The 12,160-nt window shown below is 39.9% G+C and overlaps 1 protein-coding gene across 3 annotated transcripts; it reads right to left on the reverse strand.

The window, feature by feature from the left end:
- Window positions 1–1,167: 1,167 nt before the first annotated feature.
- Window positions 1,168–11,148, reverse strand: SCOC (short coiled-coil protein). Of its 3 annotated transcripts, none has more exons than XM_019926499.1 (4): window positions 10,968–11,148; window positions 4,680–4,751; window positions 4,226–4,309; window positions 1,168–2,781 (listed from the first exon to the last, which is right to left on the reverse strand). In XM_019926499.1, exons 1-4 carry the CDS (start codon window positions 11,146–11,148, stop codon window positions 2,639–2,641), a joined length of 480 nt encoding a protein of 159 aa, XP_019782058.1. In that variant the 3' UTR covers window positions 1,168–2,638. The 3 variants fall into 3 exon arrangements, with proteins under 3 accessions (XP_019782058.1, XP_073661652.1, XP_073661651.1); XM_073805551.1 differs by lacking the exon at window positions 10,968–11,148 and adding an exon at window positions 9,232–9,285; XM_073805550.1 differs by lacking the exon at window positions 10,968–11,148 and adding an exon at window positions 5,979–6,210.
- Between the last annotated feature and the right edge of the window lie 1,012 nt (window positions 11,149–12,160).

Raw genomic sequence — 12,160 nt, forward strand, 5'->3', positions numbered from 1 at the left:
TCCCCACTACACCATTATAAATGGGCAGAGCAAATAATCTGTCATCAGTTTAGAGGCGGTCAGACTATTAGGAGTCACATCTACAACTGACAGACCTTGACAGAGATCCTAGATTTTGAGCCGAGTCAGTAACTGGATGAGGAGAGGTTGAGTACATTGTGTGTATGGGAAGAAGGCTGGGCACAGATACTTAATAGCGAGAGAAGAGGGCTGTGGCTGAAGCTGCTGCCACTCATCCTCTGGCAGCTTCCATAATAAAGTCGTAGCTGGAATATGGCTTCCAGCCAGCAACTACATTTCTCAGCCACTCTGGCATCTAAATCCCCATGCCCTTGGGAATGTGAGAAGACATGAGCCATTTCCAAGCAGGCCCAACCCAAAAACCGTGCATGTGTACCCCATGCATTTTTCTGCAAATCAGAATGGTGATAACTAGTGTGACTTGGAAGCCACGGTTGAAAATGGCAGAGAAATCCTCAGCTCACAAAGCCTGTTTGTTAGTTTACAATGCTCACCTCAGAACCATTAGTTGGAAGAGAAACTTGTTTTTTTTACCACTGCATCTCGTTACAAGAGCTTAGCCTAACCTAAAAAATACAACCACCTTTCCCCTGGCAATCTTGGATCCTTTTCTTTGAATTCTTTGCTTTTATTTTTTAAATTAAGGTATAATATCCTATATTTGTTTTAATAAGAATAGTATCCCCAGACTTCCCTGGTGGCGCACTGGTTGAGAATCCACCTGCCAATGCAGGGGACATGGGTTCGAGCCCTGGTCCTGGAAGATCCCACATGCCGCGGAGAAACTAAGCCCATGCGCCACAGCTACAGAGCCTGCGCTCTAGAGCCTGCGAGCCACCACTACTGAAGCCTGCGTGCCTAGAGCCCGTGCTCCGCGACAAGAGAAGCCACCGCAATAAGCCCGCGCACCGCCATGAAGAGTAGCCCCCACTCGCCGCTACTAGAGAAGGCCCACATGCAGCAACGAAGACCCAATGCAGCCAAAAATAATACAAATTAGTTAAAAAAAATAGTATTCCCTTAAACATCCAGTAACTGGTACTTAAATAAGATATGCTACTTATCCTGTGGCTTTGAACAACCCCGATACACCACTGCACCGCTGTATATATCCCAGTTACTTACGCAACAATATCAAAACACATGCAATTTTTGAAACAGCTTTTTATTAAACAGCAAAGCATAATGGCAACACAGTTTTAAATGTTTAAAAATTAGGTCACAAAGGGATGCAAAATGTTTGCAGTATGACTATTATATATTCATACAGCTAAAGTCATCAAATCTTAACACCAATACAAACATTAAGATTATTCCATGATTAGCCTAAATTTAATAACCATAAACTATATTAGTGGATCTCTTTTCCTATTTAATATTTTAACATTACTTCTGATACTGATTTCTTTACCAAATGGAATGTACAAACTAAATTTTAAAAAAGTGTTAAATGACTAAAACTCTGCAAACCAGTAGTTGGGTTTACAGAAAATTCTGGGAGAAGTAGTGAGATAAAATACTGAGAAAGCATCAATTAGTATACATGTAAAACTCTCCCATTTTATTCATGATTCTGATACTAATACAGTTTTTAAGGGACTTTGCAAAGTTGATCATCTGGGTACTGCAAATAAACCTGAGACCAAATTTTATTCTCTTCTAGGTATGGTTTATATAAGGTTAGCCAAACTTAATCCATTTTCTTATATATTCCACCCCCCCCGGCCCAAATCTAATCTGTGCCAGAGATAACACAAATCTGGAGTAAAACTGTTTGGAGTTGGTTACAAGTACTTACCAAGTATTGAATACTTCTCCTACCCTATTTCTGTTTTTCCTCAAAATTTTCTATTTCAAACACACACACAACCAGAGCTCATCTTTTCAGGTATCAAGTGGATTATTTTGTGCAAAGGAAGTTTTTAACAACATATCTTCCCAATACGATAATTCAGTTTCAAAGAAAAATCTTCATCTTTATAGCCCCCGTTTTCAATTGATTAAACAGAAACCAACTATCCTATCTTATTACTAAATATAACAAATAAGCCCTAAACTGAGAAAATATCTTATTTTGGTTAAGTTTCAACAGAGTTCGGGCTACTCTCTTAGATGATTAACTACTGAAATTACTTTTTACAAATGTGAAACCAATTTTTTCCTTAGGGGAAGGAAAATGGGAAGAAAGCAAATGGAGAAGAGGCACACGATGGTGGACAGGGTATATAAAGCTGTGCATTCAGTACGTGATTTTGGTCACTTTGTCACAACACGGTGGTTATTTTCTTGTATCTCTAACTATGCCTATAATAAAAGACAATGCTAAACCTATAAATCAAAGCAAATTTGATATAACATTCATTTTCAAGTTTCATAAATATATGCATTTCTAATTATAAAGTCTCTACAATACCTTTGCACATTTTCATAGACTAACATAATACACAAACTCATGAAAGTCTTCTGTTATGCTCTTAATTTTGCTTAGGTCTGACATTATCTTCATAAATACTCAGTGAAGCCACAAACAAAAGTACTGTAACTTTTGGAATCTATCCAAGTTTTAAAGAAAAAAAGATCAGCAGCAATTCCGTAAGACATAAGGGATATCAATCCCTTATTTTCTTTTGCTTTTTGTGTCAGTTGTTTGAAAAACACTAGAAGCTGACATGAGGTTTTCTATATATTGTCCAAGAACTTGGTTTTCTGATTTTAGCTTCAGATTTTCTTCCTTAACTGCATCTACCCTTGCAGAGAGATCTATATGAAAAATAAAAAAGCACATTGTCAATAAAATGATGGCAATGACTCCGTGTTATAAAATGGTTATTAAGATTCATTCTTAAAAGAAATACAATCCTTAAATTGTCTGTTTTTAAACTCAGACTACTTTAGAAGTTAAGGTAAAGAAAGTAAACTGAGTGCAAATCAATAGCCAAAATCCCTAAAAAGAGATTTCACATTAGGCTAAATGTTATTCTTTGTTATTCTTTAACAGCATTTTTGTTAACTAGTTAACTCTTAAAATGGTTATTTAAAAAAACACTGTTTTTAAAATGTGAATTTTGGTTCATATCATCATAAAACCATAATGTCTTTACTAGTAATATTTAAGACAGTGTAGTAGGTGAACATAACTGAATTCACATACTGGATATAGGCAGTCAGTTTCCAAGCAATTGATCGTTTTGTATTTTTACATTAGCAAGAAATTCAAAAGAGCAGGTCTTGATGATTAAAAAAAGAAGATACCACACCTCAGTCATTCAGCAACTAAGTTACTGAGGTGCCTTCTAAGAGACAGGCACTGTTCTAGAGGCAACAGTAACAAAAAAGGTCCCTTGCCCTTTACCAGCTGACATTCTAATGGGGCTTAGGGTGGGTGGGGGTCAGGAGAAAAAGCAAGAAGGGTAAGGGTCACAGGAAGCCAAGGGCGGTTGTCCTGTGATACAGTATAGTCAGGGATAGCTATTTTGATTAAGGAAATTTCGCTAGAGACCTAAAGGAAGTAAGGGAACGAGCCACACAGATATGCAAATGACTAAGGGAAAAGATTCAAGCACAGGGGAACAGCAACTGCTAAGACCCTGAGGAGAAGCTTGCTGAAAGAACAGCAAGGAGGTTGAAGTGTCCTAGTCAGGGAATGTGACAGGACTGAAAGGTAAAAGGGAAGTGAGAGACTTACAGAGAGGAACCTGGCTTCCATTAACTGTGAGATGGGAAGCCACTGGAATGACATGATCTGCTCAACCTGTTTTCAGAAAAAACCACCACCACCTCTTAATTTCGTTGAAAACCAAAAGATGTTTCACTGGTGGAATTAATTTTATGCAAGACATTTAGAAAATGGAAAAACTCAGATCAGTTCCCTTATAATCCCTGAGGCTAATACACTGATTTTACACTCAAATAAGCTTTATTAAAGTGGACTTAGTAACACAACGCAGGGACTTAAACGGGGCTCATTATGTTAGACCTTAAAGAGGGAAGCATAAGAACACTATTTGACCTCCTTATTGAAACGTATCTGTTCTTTGAAATTACCAGCCAAAGCTACAGGCAGGAGAGGAAAAAAAACAAAGTAGACTTTGAAATTTATACTTTTAAAAACTGCACAGTAACAAACAAAATTTAGCAATTTGCTTACAATTACAATTTCAATTACCTGGATGTTAGTCAAGAAAAATACAAAATGCAAGCTAACCTTCAAGGGTGTGTTGGAGTTCCAACACTTGATTAATAAGTCGTGTTTTCTCCTCCAGTTCCACCTGATTTTCAGCATCAACTGCTGTAATGAAAAGGTTCAGATTTACTATTAATATTAGCTACCATTTGTGTAGTATAGCACTTAAAAGATCTGCAAAATGGTTTATATTCATTCTTACTTGACTTATACAAGAGCCCTGTAAAATAAAAGGTTATATTCCACATGGCAGATGAGGACACCAAGGTGAAGGTAAAATGTTTTGCCAACATCTCATAGTTAAAGAATGGAAGTTGCCTTAAATCTTTTCTAGAACTAGATGGGATTATAAATAAGTACACTGGCCAAGATCAAAGCCTTCTAAGTATTGATTCTCTGATCTTTCTGTTGCTTAATAAAGCAATGTATGCGCCACAAAACCAGGAACATACAAAAAGGAAAACGAAGAACATACCATCCATGTCAGCATTCATCATCTTCGGTAACAAACTTTTGGGCCTTGGATACAAAATTCTTGATGAATGGTCTGCAATGAGAAAAAGTTAGAAACACAGACACATAGAGTAATGAAATATAAGCTTGTTTTTCAGAAGAAAATTAAGTGACCCAGTAGGACCCTTTTCACATGCTTTACTAAGAATAAATACCCAGTGGGGAAATAAGCAAAGAATATTTACAGTTTACGAAGAGAAGTATTAAGTAAATAAGAGAAAATGTTGAGTTTCTTGGTACTCAAAGAAATGCATAATAAAATACCACTGTATATTTCATAAAATATTTTTCTAAAAGAAGATAATGATCAATGCTAGCGAAGTTATGGAAAAACTAACACAAAATATTGGACACAAATTTTAAACGTAATATTTTTGGAAAGCAGTACAGTAATAAACAAGATTCATAAAAACATTTAAATATTTTTTACAAAGTAATTTTACTCTTGGAAATTTAGCCTAAGAAAAATTAAGAAGGAAAAAAATTACATCTATAAAAATCTACTTCAACCTTATTTATAACCCAGTAAACTGGAAACAACATAAACTGTCCATTCAGAGCCTGGTTGATTATAGTTGCCATTTCTAATGGAGCGGCTACTAAAAATAATTATGACTATAATAACATGAAAGAATGTTTATGCCATTGTATATTCACTGATGTAAATTATGTGAAAAATCTTTAGTATGGATAAAGAACACACAGCAAATTGAAAAAGCTCTTACATTAAGGATAATGGCAGCAAGGAAGACAAATCTCTCTAAAAATATTCTTCATTATTAAAACACTGTTTCATATATACCAATTAACACTTTTTAAACATAAAATTCAAAAGAAAAATACTCGTTATCTGAAACACTAATATGGGTTAAATGAAAAATATGTACTTGTCACCTCCTGGTTATAGTTAAAATAGATTAATTAGGATGTAAATGAGTAAATAAATATTAACATTTTCTTGTGTCCATAAAAGGCTCCAAAATATTAGAGCACTAAATCCTTGTGAAACATGTTCTGCTCTATTGCTAACATTCATTTCACATGCAATGTGCTCAAAATTTATTAAATAATGTACCAGATTATTACTGAAAACAGATTTGTTAACCAATCTAATTTACTTAGTGAAGCAACTTAGATCTTAGTCAATGTTGTTACTCTTTCTTCAAGTATTTACTGAGCACCTACTACACCCAAGGCATTGTTATGCCTCCATATGCTGAACAGTAGAACCCAAACCTACTGAACAAGGATGTCTACATACCAGAACTAGAATCACAATCAAAACAGTGATCAGTGTATTGTATATTCCCTCATGACACTTCAGATGCTGGCATGAACATGGCAATAGAATGCTCAGTGTACACATGTATAAACTGCCTCTCAAGTAAGAGATCACTCAGTCTAAAAAAGAAAGATATTAAACCTCCTTTACACATAGTTTTATTAAAGAAGTAACACTAAAAATAATGCTTAATACATCTACTCCAAGTCTTCCCACTTACACAGCATTAGCGCTACTCTCCCTGTTTTTTTTTTTTTTTTTTTTTTTTTGCGGTACGCGGGCCTCTCACTGTCGTGGTCTCTCCCGTTGCGGAGCACAGGCTCCGGACGCGCAGGCTCAGCGGCCATGGCTCATGGGCCCAGCCACTCCGCGGTATGTGGGATCCTCCCGGATCGGGGCGCGAACCCATGTCCCCTGCATCGGCAGGCGGACTCTCAACCACTGCGCCACCAGGGAAGCCCCTCCCTCACTGGTTTTAATTATCAGGTTCTTTGTACTTCAGAAAAAGTTTTAGATAGGTAGATATAGTTGCATATACACACACACACACACACACACACACACACACAGATGACCCTTGAACAAGGGTTAGAACTATCCGGGTCCACTTACACTCAAATTTTTTTCAATAAATACTACTACAGAACTACACGACCTACAGTTGGTTCAATCTGCAGAAGCGGAATTGCGTATATGGCAGGCTGGCTGTAAAGTTATATGTGAATTTTCAATCGTGCAGAGGGTCGGCACCCCTAACCATCGTTGTTCAAGGGTCAACTGTATAAATATGTGTGTATATGTGTATATATATGTCTATACACACACACACACACACATAAATCCAAACAGATTATGAAATTTTTTTCAAAAATTCTTTAAGTCATTAAATGCTTTGGATAATAGCATTCGAAGACCACACTTCAAAAATTATTCTTCTCCATTCAATCAATGTGTCTTTATAATTGAAGAGGAAGAGTGCTAGCAGTGAAAACTTTATTTGGCCCCTCCCCGAGAGAAGATCACTTTCATACCACTTCAACTATTGATACTTGTCTGGGAGGGATGACAGAGGTAACAGCCAAAAGCAAAAGTAAGTGATCTTGGGAATACTCAGCAACAGCAGACTTCAACTTGGCTATCTTCCCTGCTACATGAGAGAAGTATTCCCCATTTTTTAAAAGTTTGCTTTATGCCACTTCACTTGTATAAAAGACCTACATTAGTACCTGTTTTGCTAAACAAAAGAAATCTGATGAGGATTTTCACTTTCGTGAAAAAAGGCAAAAAACAAAAATAGCATTCAGCGTTTGTTTTGCAGCAAGGTGTTATAAGAGGCAGCACTCACTCTGAGCAGTGACACCAAGCTCCTTCCCTGAGAACTACACTCAGCATCTCAGCCTCAAGCCACCACAGCTTTGACCTGTGTCTGTGAGCATCCGTGTTTTATTTATTTTGTGCATCTGTTAGCAAGATGTGTCCTAAGATAATTGCTTCATCACTTTACGCCATTTCAGCTTACAAAAGGTAGGAATGCTCTACTTTCAGATAGTAGGGGGAAACCTGTATATTAAATCCTCCAGATTTCTAATATCCAGTCTTTTTAAGAATACACCTGAAACAGAATTCTCATGACAGCCGAGAAGAGTGATATGATACACCAGTCAAAGCAACAGATAATCACAAAATCAATGCACTCAACTTTGAAATCAGATCTAGTATAGGGATGGGTTATACTTCTTTTGCCCGTATTTTAGTCTAATACTAAAATTAAACCCAGAAGTCTTCCATAAATGCAAAGTGTTCCAGGCTGACCAATGTAGTAGGTAAGGAAAAAGAAGCCAGTTTCTGAAATTTTGGCCACATATAACCCAAACAATAGAAAATTACTCTTAGAAAAACACATCCAGATTGGGGTGGAAGCAAGAGCACAAAAGCAGGGCGCAAGGACAGTGCTATAGGATATACCACATAACCCAAGACAGCACTACTCACATCATAGCCCATGTAAGATTGCCCTGAGGGCTGAACAGTGCAAAACCTGCCCAGCTGTATATGGCAGCCGTGTGCAACACCAGAGTATCACCGGCTGCCTCTGCATGACAACAACAAAAAAACACAAGTAGCAATTTTTTCTTATTGTTATGTGATCAAATAGACCAGTCTCAAAACGCTACTCCTGTATATATTCTAAGTCTGTCAGGACATCCAGAGTTATAAACAGATTTATTTTATATATGGGATCAAAAGGTTTGTTGAGCTCTTTAAGTCAAAGTATTTTAGCCATGGATTTTACTTCCTTCAAAATAGGGTCAATCCTCAAACTTTGCAATGCCTACATTAGCACAGTACTACATCATAATATGCACTTGACACAAGATTGAATTTTTCAACTATAAAATTCTTCTTCTCAATCTATAGTTGCTATCATATCAATCCAATGCTGTGTCAGATGTGCTCTTAGGAGTTCATTTTCAACTCCTTCTGCTCCTACACATAAATCCAAACCTGACATTAAAAGAGAGAGAACCCAGGGGCTTCCCTGGTGGCGCAGTGGTTGAGAGTCCGCCTGCCGATGCAGGGGACACGGGTTCGTGACCCGGTCCGGGAAGATCCCACGTGCCTCAGAGCAGCTGGGCCTGTGAGCCATGGCCGCTGAGCCTGCGCGTCTGGAGCCTGTGCTCCGCAACGGGAGAGGCCACAACACTGAGAGGCCCGCGTACCGCAAAAAAAAAAAAAAAGAGAGAGAGAACCCAGACAAAAGTATCTCAAGTGTGGGAACACCGAAATAAATGTGGGGTGCTAAAACTGATCTGTTTATCCAAAATCTGCCTTAGCTTATCCAAAATCTGCCTTAGCTCTCTGCAATGGATATGACTGTCTGGGATTCCTCAACTCTGACCTAAGCCGAGGGCAGATCTCATAAAACTTTTCTCAAAAATCACAGTAAATTTTAGTGCCTATCTTCATCTAGCCTTGGTCAGTGGAAGAGAATCTAGAGTTATTCTGATAAGTTAAGTCCAGGGAGCAAAAGTATGGAAAGAACAAGGATACAGAAATGTGGCAAGCATTAGTATCGACCCATTTTCCATGCCCTCACAGTCAACTGTGACCAAAGGCTATCATCTTACCAAGTACACCTCTACCTTCTTTTCGAGTATGCCCAACAGTACCATGACATGCTCTTCATAAAAGGCAGTTTAGCACAGTGATTAAGAACACGGATTTAGGTTACCTGGATTCAAATGCTAGCTCTCCTATTTATAAGCTCTGGAACCTCAGGTAAGATTAACATCTCAGCCTCAGTTTCCTCATCTGTAAAATGAGGTTAATAACAGTATGTACCTCATAGTTTTGTTGTGAGAACATTATGAGTTGATATATATAATGTGATTGCAACAATACACAGTAGTTATTCAATAATGTTAGCTATTATCTTTTCTACCTTTTAGCTGTACTTCAGGCCACAAGAAGAATTTTAAAAAATTACCTGGTCCACTTGCCTCATTTTTACAACTAAGCCAAGGCCAAGATGATAATGGCCTACCTAAGACCACAATAATACTTACATAGACAGAGCCAAGACTACATACAGTCAATGTCCCAGTCTAGTTTTTTCCACCACTCCACCACAGTATGCTCACGACGGAGACCTGAGATTTTGAGACTTTTCTGATATCCACCCAACCTAAACCTCTCAACTTTTCTGCATCTAAAACTGATTTTCATCATCTGTCATCTACTTACTAAAGGAACTAGCAAGACTACTAAACGTCACTGTACATTAATATACTAAATTCTTTACATATACTAGCTCATCAAATCAACAGGACATGGCACTTTACAAACGTGGACCCTGTATCTCAGAAAGGCTACATATCTTGCCTTAGAGTTCACAGCTGAAGTCTGTACCGAGAATCTGAACTCAGATCTAACTATAAAGTCCCTGCTTTTTCCATTATGCAATGGAAGGCACTTTAATATGACCCTAATCTAAATTTGCAAAACATTTTGCAACGCCTGATGTCAAATTTCTTTGCTATTTCTACTATCTAAAAAACTGAAGGTAATTTTCATTCACTGCAAGCTGCAACGACTTTCAACATGGCTTGTTCAAGTCCCTTCAAATTCTGACTTGTTCTGGTTAAGTCCAATTTTAAATTCCACAAAATTAAGGGACTGTTTGGCCAAATATTTGACCAGAAATGAGATCCCCAGAGTGGCTAGCTATATTGAGTTTAATCAAGGAATGAGTACAGGCACGGAATATATAGACAGAGCTTTGGATTCTCAGGTACAGTGTTGGGAACAGAGCACACCATCTGTCCTTAACATTACGTCATAGTACTGGAATCGATACACAACGAAAATCCTGTCTTTCAGGAATGTCTGTTTCTCCTTTCCAACAATCCTAAGTCCCCAAACTTGTCCAGCAGGACCCCTGAAAGATGCCCATTGAGAAACTAACCCGGGAGCTACTTTCAGAGCCTGAAAAGATGTCGCCAGCCCTGGTTTCACCGCTCACTCGGCTCCCTCCCCGCCCCCGCGTCCTCTCCCCCGCCCCCGTCTCCGAGTTCTCCGCCGAGAAGCCGCGGGCTAGTCCAGGCGTGCCAGGTCCCAACCCACACGAACGCCCCTCCCGCAGTCCCACTTCAGGGCGGACAGAGGCCTTAGCCTCAGGATCCGCGGGGAGAAGGCGGCAGGAAGTCCGCGCCACGGACCGCGGGCGGCCCTCCACAAAGCAACCTCTGCGCCCAACAACGAGAGGATGAGAAAAGAGGCTGCGCAGGGGTTCTGCGGGGAGCCAGGCCTCGGCCGCCCACCTAACGCCCAGGCCTTAGGACGCTCTTCCCGGGTCGCCGTACGCCGAGCCGCGTACATCCCGCCCCTCCCTCCAGGCTCTCGTCAGTACCGAGGCCGCAACTCCAGTCGCTCGGGGCCAGGCCCTCCGCAACCCACGACGGCCCTCACCTGCCGTTTGAGGCGCCGGCAGGAGGAAGGACCAGGAGGATACCTCAGGCCTGGACACTCGGACCAACTGCCACCGGCAACCCCGCCCTCTCCGCCCACAGAGCGTGCGCCGAGGCTGGAGTCCCGCCCCGGCCCTGCCCCTCGCCAGCCAATCCCCACTCAAGAAGGGACGCCTGCGCATTAGCTACACGACGCCCCAATCGTCCTACCTCAAACCCTCGGGATCCACCTTTTGCCATAACAAAAGGGCACTGGAATCCAATCAGGGTTGAGGTCGTTGTGGGCGGGTCCGGGAAGAGCAACAGCCAATGACAGTACAGAAGCTAAGCTGAGCGTGCGAAAGCCAGTCCGAGCGAGGCAGTTCCTCAGTCTCAGCCGGTCCGTGAAAATGGGGTCAAGAAATGCAGTGTGGAAAATTGTGGAAAATTCTGACAGCTGTCAGGAAGGAGGTTGGTAAAACCTGGAGGTTGGTAAAACCTAACACTGGGCGAGAGAGAAATCATTCAAATTCAAGAAAAGGACGTGTGTGGACATAACAGAGAAAGTACCCTGGTTCTTCAGTTCTAAAAGCAGACTTTTCCATATTTTTAATTTCCCAAATCGGAAATCTCTTAAGTGTACGTCTAACGGACTGTTCCTCTCCTCATCTTCCCCAAACTATCTTAAAATCCATAATGCGCCGGACCATTTAATAATATTTTAGAATTGAGAAAATACCTTAATACTACTTTAGTGTATAGCACTTTTGTTCACTTTATCCCATTTGATCCTCACAGCAACCCACAGAAAGAAGCTTAAGAGTAAATAAATTTCCTGCGCAAGGTCATAGACGTAGTGTGAAATGCTGTGTGCCAGGCTTTGGGATGTAATGTAATCAGGCTGGGTACCATTCACAGGTACCTAGCACTTGACACAAAGCAGCATGCTGGCTTTGAATATTTGTTATTGTTTCGGCTTTGGCACATCCTCCTGAGTTGTAGAAATGAGTCATATGTCCACCTGTCTCTTGACTTTCTACTTCTAGCACAGTTTGCCAACATAGAGCCTTACTTTTTTTAAGGGATAGATAAGAATTTTTTCCGTTCAGTGTTTGAGATCTATACATTTGACTAGAACTAAGATACACACTATGAGGAAAATTTACTAGAATGCAATGCAGGAGCTAAATACACGAGAAATAAGAAAGATTGAAC

Source organism: Tursiops truncatus, chromosome 5, assembly GCF_011762595.2.
Source record: "Tursiops truncatus isolate mTurTru1 chromosome 5, mTurTru1.mat.Y, whole genome shotgun sequence".
NCBI lineage: Eukaryota > Metazoa > Chordata > Mammalia > Artiodactyla > Delphinidae > Tursiops > Tursiops truncatus.